The sequence below is a fragment of the Dromiciops gliroides genome, chromosome 1 (genome assembly GCF_019393635.1).
Source record: "Dromiciops gliroides isolate mDroGli1 chromosome 1, mDroGli1.pri, whole genome shotgun sequence".
In the NCBI taxonomy this organism is placed as follows: domain Eukaryota; kingdom Metazoa; phylum Chordata; class Mammalia; order Microbiotheria; family Microbiotheriidae; genus Dromiciops; species Dromiciops gliroides.
In genome coordinates, this window is record NC_057861.1 from 333,639,237 (window position 1) to 333,658,495 (window position 19,259).

Consider the following 19,259-nt stretch of genomic DNA (forward strand, 5'->3'; position numbering starts at 1 on the left):
AATGCATGATATTGTAATATTTGTAACAATATTGATAATAAAACTGCTAATAATACTGCAATAATTTACATGTGTATAGCTCACCATATAGCACTTTAACGTTTATGTAACATTTTCCTCTCAATAATCTTAATGATGATAGATAACATTTATTTAGCTCTTTAAAGTTTGCAAAATCATGCTAAATGGTTTACAAATATTTCATTTTATCCTCACAACAAGCCCCTGAGGTAGGTGCTATTATTATCCCTGTTTCACAGATGAGGACAGTGAAGCTGATAGAGGTTAAATGATTTGCCAGGGTCACACAGCTGTGTGGGATTTGAACTCAGTGCCATCCATACTCCCAAGTGCAGAGCTCTTACGACCTAGCTAGTCCACCTATTATCCCTATTTTACAGTCGAACCAATGGTGTCTCAGAGTTTAAATGACTAACCCATGGCTACACAGCTCATAAGCTCCTTGGCAGTCACTGGGAGTATTTAAGGAGAGGATGGATGACTCTCTCACTGGGATGTTGTAGGAGGGCATTACTACTTCGGCTGGGAGTTTGATGGTTTCTAAGGTTCCTTCCAACTTTCTAGGTTTTGATTTTGTGGCCTGCAGGGCCAAGTTCAACTTGTTATCCAAACAACCAAAATAAATGAGGCACATCATTTTGTTGTTGTTCAAATGACTGGACTAGGCTGTCCATTTGCTTGATCACAGAACTCCACTGTTAAGAAATTTAAGTCATAGGAATCAATCCCTCTGCCAGACAATCTGTCATGGTACATAGACACAACTTCTGTCTTCCTTATTATATGACCTTCTGCCATTCGCTTTAACTTTGTTCCTCAGGCCCATTAACAACAATAATGCTAAGCAACAACAATAAAAACTCATTTCCGTAGCATTTTAAAGTTTGCAAACTTTACATATGTTTTCTTAGTTGATTCAAATAGAGGGACATAGAAAAAAGTGATGTAGAGAAGCTCATTGTGATTACAAAAATTCTATGATTCTATCTCTCACGCATACTATCTAAGTGAATTAATCTTAAATCACTAAAAAACTTTGCACTAAGATGATCTGCTACAGAGAAATCTCACGTAAGGAGCAGAGATGGTGATGGGAATGAGAATGCAGTCTTGGACCTTGGAGAGAGCTGAGTTACCCAAAGTATCTTATAAATATTGGTTTAAGGTGAAGCTCTCAGATCCAAATGGTTAGAGGGAGGCTCCTGTGTTTGGCATTCAGAGAGCTGTGTTTATTTATTTTACTCAAAAGCAAACTTTTTGGCAGGAGGCTGATTTCTTGGCACTTACATCAGTGATCATTTTCCCTCGGGTCTTGTTCCTCTCTCTGTGGTTTGCCCGTTTCTGTTTCTGCTGTAAGGCCCGCTCCCTCGTAGTGCGATATTCCAGGGCAAACTCGCTGATGATTCTACAGAATTTATTAATGTTCACGTCTCGGATCGCGTAGGGGGGGTGGCCCATAAACAGTAAGAAGGAGTGGAATCTGGAATTTATATTTAAAAAAAGGACAGCTATTTTTTTAAGGAAAAATGATTTGCTTTTCTAAAAATTCCCAGTACAAAGAAATCCAGCCCATTCCTTTCCCCTTTTCCTTGTCCAGTATATTCTTCAGTTGACAAATCTTTTTTTGCTACTGTATAGGTTTCAGGTAATAAAAATCATTGGCATGATATGATTAAAAACAAAATGCAAATAACTGACAAATCCAGCCCACTTCCTTAGGGCTTATGACAGTGTTATTTCTAGAACCCCATTTGCTTGTATTACTGCATTAATTCTGATATGTGTAACATTTAAAATTTAACACTGAAAACATGCATTCGTAAGTTTCATTTATCTTAAACCACTTTAAAAGGATGACTAAATTTAGGGAAATTTTAGAGAAGGGAATGCAACTTCAGCAACACAGGAAGGAAAGAATTCCTACTTTACAGACGTCTGTAAAATGGCCAAATAATTTCATATGGAAAACCTTCAATTTTTATTTAGAAAAATAGAGGAAAGTATGGGTGAAGATGTAGGGAGTTCTGAGGAGTACAGTGGGAGAAAGAAGGGCACTCTTGGTAGGTGGCTTCTCTTTTGTGAAATAAAAGGAAGGGGGGCAGCTAGTTGGTACAGTGGATAAAGTACCGGCCCTGGATTCAGGAGGACCTGAGTTCAAATCCAGTCTCAGACACTTGACACTTATGAGCTGTGTGACCTTAGACAAGTCACTTAACCCTCATTGCCCCACCCCCAAAATTAAATAAATAAAAGGAAGGACATTAGTAGTAGAGGCAACAGGGCATTGGGAAGAGAAGATAAGTTTGGAACAGTTTCTGAAGAAGGTAAGAAAGAGAATTAATCAGGGAAGAATAAACATATTGTCATGCAGCACTGAGGGACCATTTAAGATTAGGTAACATGTATTTCCAGTGGACCCAGTTACCACGGGAATCTGAGTTCCTCCACTAGTGTTTTGCAGGTCAGGGGTAAAAACAAAGAAAGTAAATGGGGGATAATCCAGGGGTCACATTGAACAATGTAAATGGTGGTGGGGCAAGGGACATAAGGGAGTCAGATATAGAGAGCAGTGAATGGCCAACTCTAGGGTTAAGACTGTAAAGAGAGGAACTATCTCCTCCACCTCCCTCTGCTGCTTCCTATTTTCTTTTTAACCTTGAGAATGTCCATTTGAAGTTTACCAACTGTAGGTTTACTCACAAGGCAACATGTTGGGAGTATGTTAGCCCTTGTATTTTCTATCCCTGGAAAATGACTAGACATCTCAATGTAGGAAGAAGTATGTAAATGTGGAGAATTTTGTTCTCACCCCGGTGAGAAGATTCATCCCTCAGGTGTTGAGGATCTAGGGATTTGGGGATTAGGGTATCTAACCTAGAAAAGGCAAGGAAAGATTTCTAAGATTAGTCCTGTTCTACCTCCTGGGCTTCAGACAGACCCTCATTCCAAATATTTAATAGCCAGGTTTACCTTGTCTAAAACTGAACTTATCTTCTTTCCCCCCTAAACCTAACTTTTTCTTCTAGTTTCCTTATTTCTGTAAATAATTCTACTTTTCTACCACTCACTAAGGCTGGAAATCTGTGTTATTTAATACTCTTCCCTTTCTTTCTCCCCTACATCCAATGTCCTGGTGGATTCTCTTTCTACACTGCGTTTCACATCTATTTTCTCCTTTCCATTATCCATACCATCTACTTAAGTTTAGCCACTTATCTTTTCTTATTGCAATAACTACAATGGCCTTCTAATTGGTTACCAGTCTTTCATCCCTTTAATTCATCCTACTCAGCAAGTCAAGTCAGATTAACCTTCCAAATCAAAACCTTTTGATGGTTTGCTTACTGATTATAGTCTCATATCCCTCCTTGATCTGACTCTAACCTGCCTTTCCAACCAAACACTTAATATTCATGCCTGTACCTCCCTTGATTCCCAGAATGGAGCCTTGCATAAAGTAGGTACTCAATAAGCATTTGTGGGGGTCAATTTATATGATGATTGGAAACAGGCTTAAAAAGTATTACTTAATAGAGACCTTTAGGGAATCTATTTTAACAAAAAGAAGTAATATGCAGTTAGCATAATAGTTTGCATTAAATGGTGATTCTTAAGTATTTGAGGGTGAATCTTAGTTTGAATAATCTCCTGGATAAGATACAAGTAAACTGATTTACCTCCTGGCCGCTAGGTGGCGCAGTGGATAGAGCACTGGGTCTGGTAGCAGGAAGATCTGAGTCTGAATTAAGCCTAAAACATTTACTAGCTGTGTGACACTGAGCAAGTCATTTAACCTCTGTTTGCCTCTGGTTTTTTTTTTTTTTTACTAAAAATGGGGATAATAATAGAAAATGCTTCTCAATGGTTTTTGAGGATCAAATGAGATATTTCCAAAGTGCTCAGCACAGTGCTTGGTATATAGTAGACTCTAAATTCTTATTCATTTTCCCTTCCCTTCCCCTGTTTGAATATTTATACATTTTGAATACCAAAGCCTGAATTAACTAAGTTCAACTATATAGAAAATAAAAGAGCTTCAATTCCATAAGCAAGTATTATTCTCAATGAGGATGGAAAGAATAAGAGAGATGATAGCAGCCCTGTGGGATAGAAATGGTTTTGATGAGAGACATTTTGATGGATGTACCAGTAAGGAGAGGAAGTCAAAATCCAGGATTGTTATCCTACCTCATACAGAACATCTGGTCACCTACAGTCTTAGTTTTTATGGAATCTTTGGATTCTGCCCAGTTGTTAATCATCATAACATGGGATAGGATTGATGGAGAAAAGGAAGATAATGAGGGAAAGGAAAAGAAAAAGAAACCTGTCTATGTAACTATTATTTATATTTATAAATAAAAGTGTATTTTTATATAAACTCTATCTACTGTTATACTTAAGGATATTGAAAAACACTTTCATGCATATGTATGTATATATATATATATATATATATATTTATATATATGGGACATGCGTGAGTACCTCTCTTAGCATAAGATATGTTCTTAAAAAGTTGATTGTAAAATAGTTTTTTTTGGAGGTGGCATTTATCAATACTTTAAATGCACCAGGGGGAGTCAAGAACTGAAAAGAATCATGATTTATCTTCTCAGCAGAATGGAAGCACCTTGAAGGCAGGGGCTGTTTTGTTTGTGTTTTTGTATCTGGGGATCTAGCACAGAACTTGGCAGAGAGTAGGTACCAAATCACTATTTGTGGTTGGAGTAAAATGAAGCCAATCTGGTGAGTGTTTGCATGAAGCCAAGAAACCAGCATGATCTTAAAGAGCCAAGGAATAAGAGTCAGAAGATGTGCCTTCAGTTTTTAGTTCTGCCACCTTATTAGTTCTATGACCTTAGGATTCAGTTTCCTTATTTATAAAATGAAAATAATGCCTTCATAGACTGTCTCATGGGGTGTAGGACAGATAAAGTAGATAATATATGTGGAAGCCATCATATGCTAAAAATGCTCTTCAAAAGGTAAGATACATTAAGTATTTGGCAAGGCTAATAACTTCCCCTTTAACTTGGTGTCTGTCTGTCTGTCTCTGTCTTTGTCTCTGTTTCTGTGTCTCTCTTTTTCTCTCTGTCTATCTCTGTCCACATTTTTGTCTCGGAGCTTGCTTTGTTCATGGAAAGAAAAAAATAATCCAAACCATATAGTTTGTGTCTTTCTTTTAAAGTTTATTTTAGTGATACTGGAAACTTGATCTCCATACCGAAAGCCTCGTCTAAATACACATGGGTGCTTCTGAGTCTCTTCAGTTGCTGCTTAGAGAATCACTAGTTTAAAACATATGGTCCCATATTCAATGTATGATGTTTCTATCTAATTATATACTCTGTGAAATTATACTCCTATAACATGCCCTTTTCCCCCTAAGGAAAAAAAAAATGAGTTGTGAGTGTTGTCTAAGTGACAAAGCCGTCTGATTTCTGCAAAGACTGCTATGCCACTAGCCACTTATAAGTATTACATGACTTACTTAACTTTCTAGGGCCTCAGTTTCCTCATTTGTAAAGTGAGAGGTTGGACGACATAACCTCAGAGCCATCCATTTCTGCTCTAGAATTCTGTGTCTATAATTACACCAATAAAGAAATAAGTAGTCTGTTAAAGGGATTCATGACTGAAATGGTTCATGAAAACAAGTATCCTGCCAGTTCTACCCTTACTTTTTTCAAACTTTCAAAATTTTATTGTTTTCAATTAACAAGCAAGTATTTATTTCTTTTCCTTCCAACTCTCCCTTCCCTGAAAAAAAGGAAACCCTTGTAAGAAATATGCATGGTTTAAAAAATTCCCACATTGGCCATGCCCAACATCGTACATCTTCAGCCCATCATCTCTCTGGCAGGAGGTGGGTAGGACATTTCACCATCAGTACAGAAAGTGAGGGATGCCCATCAACCAGGGAATAGCTGAACAAATTACAGTATATAAATATAATGGAATTATGCTATTAGAAATGATGAAGAGGACAGGTTCAGAAAACCCTCTAAAATCTTGTATGATGCAGAGTGAACCAGGAGAACAATTTATAGAATAAAACCAACATTTGACAAACAACTTTGAAAGATTAGGAAGTTTGCCTTCGTTATTGTCCCTCAAACAGAGAGAAGTGTAGTAGTGAAGGCTATAGCAACCCACCTGACAAATAGGGCTATTAACTCTCAGGGAGAAGGGAACTCCTGGGGCAGAGAAGCCCATGTCAAGATTCTGTCTTCAGTGGAGATTCTAGGTGCCAAATCAACAAGAAGATCCACTTGATCTATGAAATTATATTATATTCTTTCTTTTTTTTTTGTGGGGCAATGAGGGTTAAGTGACTTGTCCATGGTCACACAGCTAGTAAGTGTCAAGTGTCTGAGATCGGATTTGAACACAGGACCTCCTGAATGCAGGGCCGTGCATTATCCACCGAGCCACCTAGCTGCCCCAGCATGAATATTTTCTTCAGAAGAAACCTGTTGTGCAGATGAAATGACTGACAATCTAGGACAAATAAGTACTTCTTGCCTTGAATTTACAGCACAAATTTTGGTAATTCTTATTTGCCACATTCTAGTTTAAAAAATATTTGTCCCAACCCCTTTACCTATTGATTATTCTTCTGTGAACAATCTTCAGAATTATAATTCTTTCTGCACAATCTTTCAGGAACTCAGACATTCTTTGCTTTAGAACTGGTTTCATTTCATGTTTGGCAATTGCCTTGAGGTGATCCCATGATGCTTTGCATCTTCGTTCCATCTGACACAAGTTGTCTTGAAGCTGATCAAAGTCAACCTGAAAACAAGGGAGTTTGTTTCCAACATTAATAAACTATCTGGAACAAATGACCATCAAATCTGTATATGGGCCATCTGGGCTATAAAGTACAGTTCCCATAAAGAAAATAGTTAAAAAGTTAAAACAACAACAACAACAACAGCTTTCTGATTAATGCTTGGAATGATAATTTGTGTATTGACATGGCAATTTGGCTATAAAGCTATTTTCCAAGTGAAACTGAGGGAACGGAGTCACCTTTTTCTGTCATACCTGGAAAGAAATAATAACCAAACTCCAACTTTGCACAGCAAGATGAAGAGACTAAATGTCTGGTCAGGGACTCTTCAACATATAACTGAGCAAATTAGTTTCTTCTTCCTCTGAAGTGACATTTCACTAACCATAGGTTAGAAGTATGTGTAATGGTTCGAAGGTCACATTTACATGACACTTTATGGTTTGCAAAATGCTTTACATACATGATCTCATTTGCTTTAAACAGACTGATAGAGTGAAGATCATCGGATGTAGTGAAGACAACATGACTGCACTGACTTACCAACTCTGAAAACAATAGGAAAATGGAGGACTTGGGTGCTCAAAAGGGAAACAGGTCTCTTTTTATCCTCTTTCCTTTTCTACTTTCTTCTTCACTCTCTCTTCATGGCATGCTTCATCCCAATGGTGCCATCCTATAAAGGCCTGCTGCTCTCAGACCCCACACTCCATGAACTTGATATTTTCTTATTCCCATGTGATTTAAGGAGTTTGAGGAGGAGGAAGGTAAAAGAATGAAGCTACTCTTTTCTAGTTCTATGCCCTAGGACTAATTTCTGTGTTTGGTGTGAAGGTTGAGGGGGGCCAATTTACAAAACCTTATGACAGTAACTAATGAGAAACTTGGAAGAACAGGAGTAAAAGATGTCATTATGTAAATGTATGATAGGAAGAGAGGATGGGCTTGTCACATGCCAAGGGTGAGGGATAATGGGTGGAGAGTCAGAGTGCTCTACTAGTATTTTCTTGATGTGAGGAGAAATCAAGGAGGACCTTAAGCTCATTGGGTATCTCCCCCTCCCCTCCCTTTCCTCTTATGGTGAATTTATGGAAGGATATTGACAAGAGCTGTATAGGATGGTCAGGCATCACAATCACAATTAGCCCTAATTCCGGAAACATTCTAATCAAGGAGATAACAATTCATTCTTTTTACCAACAAATCAAATTCTGGGATTTTGTCAGAGTATTGTCATTGTGCCAAGGCTTTAAAGAGAATTTAGGAGGGGGCTGTGTGATTGTCTTAAAGACCTCAGTGGGAAACAGTCTGACATAGAACCAAAGGTAGAGCAAGTGCCTTTAAAGTTCATTAGGAAAAACAGAAGAGGACGTCACATTCATGATAGGCACCATAGTAGAAAGACTGAAAGCATTTGTTCTGGAGAAAACTGTTAAAGATCCAACATCTGTAGCAAAGGCAAGAGTTTTCTTCATTGTTCACAGACGTACCTTGGCTGACCTAGTGATGGCCCCAATCTCGGAATATAGATCTGTACTGTCTGGGAAATTTTCCACCACCATTGTGCACACATGGTGAAGGAGGGACTGTTTGTGCACAGTGTCTTTAACCTCTGGAACCTTCTCGAGGTAGCTCAACTCAAAAGCTTTGGCCTGTTTGACAAGAAAAGAAAAAAGGAATAAATTTAAATTTGTTTTGTTTTACTCAATCTCCTAAAGAGAACATAAACTGTGCTAGGAAACTGTACCTTGTTTAAAGGCCTCCTCTGTCCAATCCTTGGGAATTACAGGGATGGCCATTCTTTGGTACAAAGACTCTTTCATCACCCCATTATCCCTTCACTAGAGGCCTTTAGTGTAGAGTGAATTAAAGGTGCCTCTGATGACTCAGTTTCATCTCCTTTTTCTCATGATGTCCTGCCTCAGGTTCCCTGCTATCCAACAGCTTGATGTAGCCTTTCTCTCCATCCTCCCTCCCATCTCATCAGTTTTTCTTTTACCTCCTTCTATTTACTATATTTAAAAAATGAATTAAAATGCTAGGCCCCTCTATAAGCATAAACATTTTTGAACAAGCAGCATGGAAAACAATGAAAGGAGGAAGGCATTAGAGATGCCCCTTTGACAATAATGAATATATGCATTAGGAAAAATGTAGAGTTTATTCCCAAGATAATAGATTGACATAAATGCTGCAAGTCTACATTAGAAGTGCTGGTAGTTACATGTGTTCTCAGGATAGAATTTCTCCTATACTTCCCTGAATAATAAATCAAGAGTTTTTGTTAAATGACACATTATAAGAAATCATAGCCTCAACCTTTGTTAACAAATGTTCCTATGACCAATAAAGCAGGGAAATGATAAGATGCTTACATTAGAACCATTGAGGAAGTTCCCAATGGCTAACAAGGTAGACAGAATGAAGCCCAGAGTTTTATTATTTTCCAATTGATCTATTCCTTCCTTCAGGTCCAAAAGTGGTTCAGCCACCTCCTGCCAGTTAAAAAAAAGGATAAGAAAGTTGAATTGAAACACATGTATCTTACAACTATTTTTTTCTGTAATTATTATTATTGTTACTGAATGAACATACAGACTGTAAAGCTTTGGAAGTTATAATCTAATAATAAACCTGACTGTCTCTGACACATATAAATCATAAGCCTGGATATTTCCTTTTGGGCACCTAAAAGTATCATAAGGGAAACATACATTAGTTCTATAAACCTTGCTCTGGTCCCAGGAGAAACCATGAGACTTAAGTAAATAAATACTTACTATGTGTAGAATCAAAGTGGTGGGTACATAAGGTGGGGTGTGAATGGAGAGTAGACATCCCCCCTTATATCCATAATGATTCTTTAGCCCCTCATAGCCACAGACACTTGACTTAATCATAGGACCAACATTACCTTATTCTTCAACACTCACAAGGTCTCCTATGGTCTCCTTTCTTTCTCTCTCTCCTTCCCTTTCATTATTCGCTCCTTTTCCTTTGGCAATCCTAATCCTTTAATTTGTTTCCATCCTGTTCCTTGGCCCTTTTCTTTCCTGCTTTGGGTCCATGCGCCTCACCTCCCCATTCTGTGTTAGCTGATCTCAAAAAGGTTTGCTTTAAGTAAAACCAATTAATCAAATAAATCAAATAATCAATATGCATTAATTAAGGCCTTACTCTATGCCAGGCGCTGTGTTAAGCTCTTGGGGAAAAAAAGAAATGAGAAAACAGGCCCTTCTTCAAGGAGCCCACATTCTAGTAGGGAAGACAACATGAAAACAATTAAATACACTCAAGATATATACATGGTAGGTGGAAGGTAATCTCAGAAGGGAAGGCACTACCATCTGGGGAGACCTGGAAAGGTCTCCTGGAAAAGGTGATGTTTGAATCGTAAGAGGAAGCCAGGGATTCTAGGATGTGGAGGTGAAGAGGTGAGGCATTCCAGACACAGGAAAAAGACAAGCCAAAGGCGTGAAGAAAGGGGATGGGGCATCAGTCTGAGGAAGAGAAAGTGGGCTGGTGTGGACTGATTTGTATGTCGTATGGAATAGGAAGGGACTGGAGCCTTAAATGCAGAAAAAGAAGTTGGGTTGGTTGTGGGTTTTTTTTTTTAAATCCTAGATGAAATAATGAGCCAGTGGAGTTTATTGAGTGATGTGTGTGTGTGTGTGTGTGTGAAAGAGAGACAGAGACAGACACAGAGAGAGAGACAAAGAGAGACAGAGAAAGAGAGAGGGAGAAAGGGAGAGAGGGAGAGGGAGAGGGAGAGGGAGAGAGAGAGAGAGAGAGAGAGAGAGAGAGAGAGAGAGAGAGAGAGAGAGAGAGAGAGAGAGAGAGTGTTTGACTTGTATTTAGGAAAATTATTTTGGCAGCTGAGTGGAGTCCAGAATGGAGAAGGAAGAGATTTGAGTCAAGGACAGAAATCAGAAGGCTAGTGCAAATAGTCTAGGTAAGAGGGGATGAGAGCCCGAACTACAGTGATTGTGTGAGTGGACAAAAGGTAGAAATAATAAGATTTGACAATTGACTGAGATGTAAGTTTAAGAGTGAGGAGCTGGGGATGACACTGGGATTACAAAGATGGGAGGATGGTCATTCCTTAGCCAACAATACAGAGTATGAAAGAAGGGAAGGTTTGTGGAAAGATAATAAGTTCTGAGAGGATTAAGAGAAGAGAAGCCATAGGAGGCTTGAAGAGAAACAAGTAGGTTCGGAATTGCTCCTATGGTGAGAGAATAGATTAGGGAGGAGGTGAAGAATTACATTACTACAGTGAAGTTCTAGCTGAGATTACATAAATTTGTAAAGAACTGGTTCAGTACTGTGTTGTAATTTTCTCTAGTGCTGTTCATCCACAGCTCATGAGGAGGAACAAAGGAGGTGGCTGTGAAATCTAGGGTTTGGCTTTGGTAAAGTGTGACTGCTGATAAAATGAGGAAAAAAAGGGTTTGAGAGTAAAGGATATTGTGGAGTTGAGCTGGCTCACCAAGGGGTCAGGATGTAAGAAGTGAAGGGGCCATGAATGGCCTGGGAAATACAGGATTAGAGACCAGAGTGAGAACAAGCAATAGGGTCAGGGATCCTGAAGCACAGAGAAATATGGAATGAGAAAATATCATGATCAGATAAAGAAATTTTATAGTTCACAAACATAAAAGCAGGACATTTGTGGATGATAATAAAAGCAAGAGTATGACTACTTCTGTGTGTGGCAGAGGTGAAGTAGAGTAAGTAGTAGGTCATGGGAACCGAGTAGATTGAGAAATTGAATTAGTGGATATAGAACTTTCTCTGGGTTTAGGTCCCACCTCTGACACCTGCTGACTATGTAATCCTGATCAAGTAATTTAAGCTCTTAGGGCCCTAAGCATCTATGTTTACAAAAGGAAGAGGGAGGTAGAGGAAGAGGGAGTTATCAGACTGGGAGTTCCCAGTGAAATGACAAGTCTACCCCTTAATCTACCCCCACTCCCCCCAAAAGAAGTTAAAATCTGTGATAATTCGGATGGGAAATGGGCTGAAATGCAATTTTATCTATGAAAAGTACTTGCTAAGCATATTATTATTGTTAAGTAGGCTTTCAAGGAGACCATTTCCTTCAATTTTAGAGATAGGTCATACCTCAGTAGCTGCTGAGTCTAACCTCTTACCTTAAACAATAATTCCTTCCATAATATACCTCAGACAGGTTTATCTATCTCCAGGTTGAACAGTTCTTGTGACAGGGAGCTCAGTATTTATTTTTTTTTATATATTTAGAATTTTATTTTCTCAAATTACATGTAAAATACAAATTTTGACATCAATTAAAAAAAAACACTTTGTGATCCAAATTCTCTTCCTCCCTCCTCTCCCCAAGAACTCAAGCAATTCAATATAAGCTATACATGAGTAGTCATACGAAACATTTCCACATTAGCCAGGTTATGAAAGAAAACAGACAAAAAAACCCTTCAGATAAAGGAACTAACAAAAAAAAATATGCTTCAATCTGTATTCAGATACCATCAGTTCTCTCTCTGTAGATGGATTGCATTTTTCATAAGACCTTCAGAGTTGTCTTGGATCATTGCTTTGCTGAAAATAACCAAGTAATTCACAGAAGATCATCTCACAATATTGCTGTTATTTTGTATACAGTACATTTCACTTTGCATCAGGAGCTCAGTATTTCTTGAGACACCCTGTTCAACTGTTTAATTGTATAGTACCCCCTCCTTATATGAAGTCAAAACCTACCTCCTTCCACTCACTGGTGCTGGTTTTGCTCTCTGGATTTATACAGAATATGTCTAATCCATCTTCCCTATGAAAGCATTTCAAATACTTCAAGGATAACTACTGTATTTTCCCTAAATCTTTTTATTCCCTGTAGTACCTTCAACTGAAGAGTCTTCAACTACTCTTCATATGATTCAGATAGAATGAAGATAGTTGGAATGTAAACTTTTGGGGGGGGGCGGGGCAATAAGGGTTACATGACTTGCCCAGGGTCACACAGCTAGTAAGTGTTAAGTGTCTACGGCTGGATTTGAACTCAGGTCCTCCTGAATCCAGGGCCAGTGCTCTATCTACTGCACCACTTAGCTGCCCCCAGAATATAAACTTTTAATATAGGATGCAAGTTTTTCGAGGGCAGAGACTTTCATTTTTTTTTTTTTTACTTTATATCCCTAGCATCTAGCACAGTGCATAGTACAGAGAAGGCACTTAATAAATGCTCATTGATTAAAATATGCCACCCAGATCTGAGCACAAAGCTTCAGACATGATCTAACCAATGGTAAACTTCTGGGAACCAAGACAGCTAAAGTGTGGAGATACAATGCAAACAGAGGTTTATTCAGTGCCCCTCAAATACTAATTCTTAGATAGCACTGTAGTCTGCTTATGTCTAAGGTTGGCTCTGTTACACCAATTTATTTAGATTTGGGAAGACTGGGCTGGATTTTCAAGTAGTTATTTTCTTCAGCCAGTCCCAATTTCTGTTATACTAGAGTTCTTGCCTACTCTGGAGAAGTCTGGGGGTTGCACAAACCAGCAGTGATTGGATCTCCCTACAGTGGCAATACTCAAGCCTGAGGAACATTTTTATGTCACTTCCTGGAGTCACCCACCCTGCTCACCCCTCCCCCCAAATAGCCCTGTGTGCCAAAGAGAGGAATGGACCACAGGGCTGTGCTTTGGCAACAGCTATCAGACTAAAAGCTCTTTGGCAAGCACCATCATACACCATCTTGCCATAAGGTTTCCAGGTTTTTGGGTTCAGGACAGATACATTTTTATGTAAATTAATTGTCAAAATGACCCAGGAGGATTAAAGGAAGAATGCACTTTTAATGAACAAAACAAGACATCAAAATGCTTTGTTCCTTTAGAATGTCACTGAAATGGATAGCTATTTTTACAGTGGACTGGGAGGACAGTGTTTACAGATAGAGCCACTTGGATTTATATTTGCTTAAGCATATGTTTCATTGTAAACTGCATCTGCAAAGAGTAATTACAGCTTTGAGTCTCCCTTGTGCACTTGAGAAATAGCATCATGTATTGGAACAAACGCTGGACTTGGGGTCAGAAGAGCTGGATCCTGGCCCTTGGTCTGTGACACTGGACTACTCATTTATTTATCTCCTTGGACCTTCAGTTCCCTCTCTTGGGTATGATTCAAATGGACAATTCAGGATTAGAATAAGGTCTGCTGTGACCTGAACTGATACAGCTACTTGCTCCTAACTGATGTCCTGGTTTCAAGTCTTTCTTTTTAAGCCCATCCTCCCTGTGCTACCAGATTTCATCATTTTATTCCTCCCCTTGATAATCTTCAAAGGTTATTCACTGCCTACTGAATAAGGCTCAATTTTTTAGGCCTGGAAATCTAGGCCCTCTGAAATCTGGGCCCTTTCCACTTTCAGAATCTCATATCTCACGGCACACCAACACAAAGTCAACAATAATGAACATTTATTAAGCATTAGTTTAGGGACAAGGTACTCTGCAAGCCATAGCAATAAAAAAATGACAATTGGCCCTCCAGCAGCTAACATTGCCCTGAGGGAGAATATGACATCTATACACTTAAGTACACTAGATGGTAGAGTGTGATGGAGGTAGAGGAGAGAGCCAAAGTCCACTAAATGAAGGAGCTAGAGAATGCTTTCACCAGGGGCAGGCATGGGGAAGGGAATAGTGATTATGGTATCTGAGGAGGAAGAAGGTACCTGTGCTATGATATTCAGGAAGAGAAGGGTTCTCAAAGGTAGAAGCAAAGAATGTGTTCATTTCAGACCTGGGAGATGACCCTAAACCCTGACATTTTAGTCAGGCCGGTCTATTGAGTATGCACACACTATCCTCCAAGCATGCATAGTCCTGTCTTGGCCCTTTTGTTCACCTCCATACTTGGCGTGCCTTGCCATTTCCTCTCATCTGGATCTTACCCATCCTTCAAATCCCAGTACATCCAATGAGCCCATCCTGACCTCCCCCCATCCACAATGTTTGCTCCTTCTTTGGAACTCCTTGGAAATTGATTGTACAATTCATGCAACTCATTATGTGCTTTCTATGCATTATTAATTAACAGTGTGTGCCCATGTATTGGTTGCCTTATTGAAATGTGCCATTTCTTCCCAATCAAACTGTAAGATAGTGTCTGCAAGGGGGAAAGAAGATAGACAGGGTCCATATCTTATACTTCTTGCTATCCTGCTGAACACGTAACAAACCCATAGAAACTCAACAACTGTTTTATAGAATCACAGAATTTTAGAGTTAAAAGGGATTTTAGGGATTATGCAGTTTAAACCACCCATGAAAGGAATCTTTCCTGTAACATACTCAACAAGTGATCATCCAGCCTCTGCCTGAAGACCTCTGAAGAAGAGGAACCATCCATATCTCAGGGCAGCCCATTCCCATTGGGACAGCTATAATTGGTAGGAAGCTTTTTCCTGACATCAAGCCTGCGTGGCTTGCTCTCTTTGTAACTTTTCACCCATTGGGGTCGAAGTGGGGCCAAATGGAAGAGGTGCAGTCTTTTTTCCACATTATAGCCCTTAAAATATTTGACAGTGGCTATCATCAAGTCTCCTTTGACTTTTATCTTTTCCATGTTAAACACAGCCAGTTCCTTCAACTGTTCCTCACACGACATGGACCCAAGACCCTTCGCCATCTTAACTGCCCTCTTCTATGCCCTCTCCACCATATTAATGTCCTTGGTAAAATGTGACTCCAAGAACTGAACACAACAGCCTGAATGATGTCTGATGAGAGCAGAGGGACTAGCACCTCCCTCCTTCTAGAAGCTATGTCCCTGTTTGTGGCGCCTGAGTTTCTACTAGCCTTTTTGGTGGCCATATCACACTGCTAAACTTGCAGTTCATTAAAATATTTCGATCTCTCTCTTTTTTTTTAAGAACTGCTATCTAATCATGCCTCCACCTTATTCTTATGAAGTTATTTTTTGTTTGTTTTTGTTTGTCGTTTTTTTGGTGAGGCAATTGGGGTTAAGTGACTTGCCCAGGGTCACACAGCTAGTAAGTGTTAAGTGCCTGAGGCTGGATTTGAACTCAGGTCCTCCTGAATCCAGGGCCAGTGCTTTATCTACTGCCCACCTAGCTGCCCCAGGTGTTTTGGTGGGTTTTTTTTTGGTTGTTGTTGTTTGTTTGTTTGTTTGGTTTTTTTTTTTTTTTGCAGGGCAATGGGGGTTAAGTGACTTGTCCAAGGTCACACAGCTAGTAAGTGTCAAGTGTCTGAGGCTGGATTTGAACTCAAGTCCTCCTGAATTCAAGGCCAGTGCTTTATTGACTATGCCACCTATCTGCCCCTGAAGTTGTTTTTTATTGTTGTATGATTTATGTTGCTCTTTAGGTTGATTATTGGTTAAGTTGAATTGCAGTTTAATTCCAGAAGAGTCCCGTTAATAATTGTGGCCAGCCTCTTGCCAGCAGTGAACTTCAGCCCTGGATCATGTAACACAGAATTTTAAAGACCAGATAGACCCTGGAGACCAACTACTGTGTGTTGCAAGAGTTGCCACCATCAGCATTCTAGCCTTCTTTCTTTCAAGCGAATAAAAGCAATCTTTAGAAACCTAGGATCATTCCTCTAGCCTTCTCCTTCAGAGGGACTCTACCTAGGCTGATCACTTGGCAGCCCCTCCCTTTGGCATTTCTGCAGGACTGGCCTCTCTGAAGGCTGGGGCCAAGGACAGGGAAGGTACCATGTGCTTGGTAGAGCTTCATCCTTGGCTGTAGAGGCTAGGCTCAAGCAGGTGGGCACCCTCATAGAATTTCTTTTCTAGGTTGCCTACCTTTCTTTTATATACTTGGAGGTAGATTGGCCCATGGTTGTTTTTTTTTTCTTCAGACTTCATCCTCTTTGACCCTACTGGGCATTGTTGGCAACCCTCTTTCTACTCTTGCCTTCAGACACACTATATTTTCCTGATTCTTCCTACCTCTCTGTAACATTTTCTCTATTTCTTTCACTGGCTCCTTAGCCTCCCTACAATCCCGTACTGTAGGCATTTTCCATGGGTCTGTCTTTGGTTTTGTTTTCTTTTATCTCTATACTCTTTTACTTAGTAATCTGATTCATTCCCGTGCCTCTAACTACTACCTTTATTCAGATAACTCCCAAATCTATAGTTCTAGTCCTAACATGTCTTTTCTGCTTGAGATCCACAGCTCCAAGTACTGATGGCAAATTTTTACCTGGATGTTCTACTCTTCACCTTGATATTCAATGTTTCCAAAACCAGCTCCTCCTGATTTCCCTATTTCTGTTGTTTCTGGGAGTATTCACCCAATATGACTCACGTCTGTAATCTTTGACTTTTCCTTCTCTGTCCTTTCCCATTACAAATCAGTTGCCACATGTTTACTGTAGAAGTCATTTCTAAAATATCTTTTGATTTGACTCCACCCTCTGAATTACCATTGTCACTATCCTCCTATATGCCTTTACTTCTATCCATCTGGACCAGGCGTTGGCAGAATGTTGCCCTACTCAATCTGCCACCTGTTTTTTTATGGCCTTTGAGCTAAGAGAATGGCCTAGCATGGATTGTTGGAACACTTAACACTGGGGATTGTTGACTCCTGTCAGATACTGGACACAATGAACATCATTTTTCAAATTTTGTCAACACACCCGCCAAGCCAGAGTCTCAAGAATAACAATCCGCTGCTGCTCATGAGAAGATCTCATTTCTCAGGAACAGTGGTTGTGTGTGGCCTCTTCCCTCTCTCATTAACTGTTTACCTTTTCAATGACTTCATAGTCCATTTTGAAAGCCCAGAGCTGGAGTCTGGCAGACAGTTCACTGATGGAGGAAAGTGTGAGGAGAAACTGCTCAGCACTGCCCAAGGGGAGATCTGGGTTAGCCATCTGGGCCTCCTGAATTTTTTGCTTTTCTTCTTCAGTGGGAATCATGGTGAGGATTTTCTGGAAAGAGAAAACAACACAGTCTATTTCCTATTCATAGTGTGACAAAAACAGCAATGCCTTCTATTTTCGTTTTGTTAGAAGCTAGAGATGCACTTCATGTTTATGGGGTTTCCTCACAAATGCATCATCAGTATTGTGCCGTTCTAGCAATACACATCTCCAAGAGAAAATAGAGAAGCAATGTAAACACAGGCAGAGCTCTCTTTAGCCAGTGCTTCTGATGCCTGGGGAAAATTCATTCATGGACGGAGAAGGGAGGACTCACACCTTGGGTCACAAGGCCCCACAGACAAATAGGTCCCAGGCCATTGTTCAGGGTGTGGGCAGGGAGACAGACACCAGGTATATAACCCCACAGCCGCAGAAACCAGAAAACTACTGCTGAGGGGGGATGTCAGGGTATCCCCTATGAAAGGAAAGGTGTGGGTTCCCAGACCTGGCAGCATGACATGGTTTGACTGAAGTTTGTCTCAGGTGCCTTAGTATCGAGAGGAATAGAGGCCTATTCCCCAGAATTGGGCCCATGCCCTTCTGGTATGGCTGAGAGCTCCCTACTTCTGGTGGGGGGGGGTCCAATGGTGCACAAGATGAGCCCCAGGAGAGGGAGGCAGTGACAACAGGACTCAGTGGGTGGTGGTCTGAGCCTATGTGAGGAGAGGGGGCAGTTATGTCACAGGACTGGTGTATGTTCCTGCAAAGTGTGTGGGCAGTAGGCTATAGGAGTATTGTAGGGGAAAAACATACTCCCTGTATACTGGCACTCGGGTTGGGGGGCAAAGCCCCATTTATCCTCCCATAGTTACATCTCTGGACACACATGTATTCGGTCAAATATTTCTTCATTTTTTGGACCACTGTTTTACAATGATCCAGAATAACTTAGAAGCAGAAATTGAGAGCGGAGGAAATCTTAGAGAGGTGGCACAATAGATAAAGAACCAGGTGTAGAGTCAGGAAGGCATGAGTTTAAATTCAATCTCAGACACTTATTAGTTGTTTGACCCTGGAAAAATCACTTAACTTTGTTTGCCTCAGTTTCCTCATCTGTAAAATGAGCTGGAGAAGGAATGGCAAATCACTTTCAGTATCTTTGCCAAGAAAACTCCAAATGGGGTGAGGAAGGCTCAGACACAACTGAAACAACTATACAAGACTTTGGATAGTATCTAAGCCCCAACCCTCTCATTCTACAGATGAGGAAGTAACTTGTCCACGGTTGTGACATAGGCAGAAACAAAGTTGTGGCTTGCAACAGGGTCTTACGGCTCCTAGACTGATGTTCCTTCCACTCACTCGAAGACCTCCCTAGGTCTGAACACAGACAGCATTCTAGGTAAGGCTGGAAAGAGGCATGTAGGAAAAGGAAATAGAGAGAGATCAAGAGAAGAATGGGAAAAAGACAACAGTAAGACCATACACTTTGTGAAGTTCTTTTTTTGCTCTTCATTTAGGAAACGTATTTATGGTCAATAAAGAAATT

General features: G+C 40.0%; 1 protein-coding gene across 5 annotated transcripts in view; it reads right to left on the minus strand.

Annotated features, from left to right (window-relative positions):
• Positions 1–19,259, minus strand: part of FHOD3 (formin homology 2 domain containing 3) — a 712,282-nt gene that overhangs the window by 40,238 nt on the left and 652,785 nt on the right. For all 5 annotated transcript variants that reach the window (XM_043977896.1, XM_043977898.1, XM_043977897.1 and 2 more), the window contains 5 exons: positions 17,594–17,776; positions 9,196–9,315; positions 8,311–8,472; positions 6,629–6,819; positions 1,309–1,501 (listed from right to left, as the gene is read on the minus strand). In XM_043977896.1, coding sequence (XP_043833831.1) covers positions 1,309–1,501; positions 6,629–6,819; positions 8,311–8,472; positions 9,196–9,315; positions 17,594–17,776 — 849 coding nt within the window. The remainder of the gene's footprint in view (positions 1–1,308; positions 1,502–6,628; positions 6,820–8,310; positions 8,473–9,195; positions 9,316–17,593; positions 17,777–19,259) is intronic.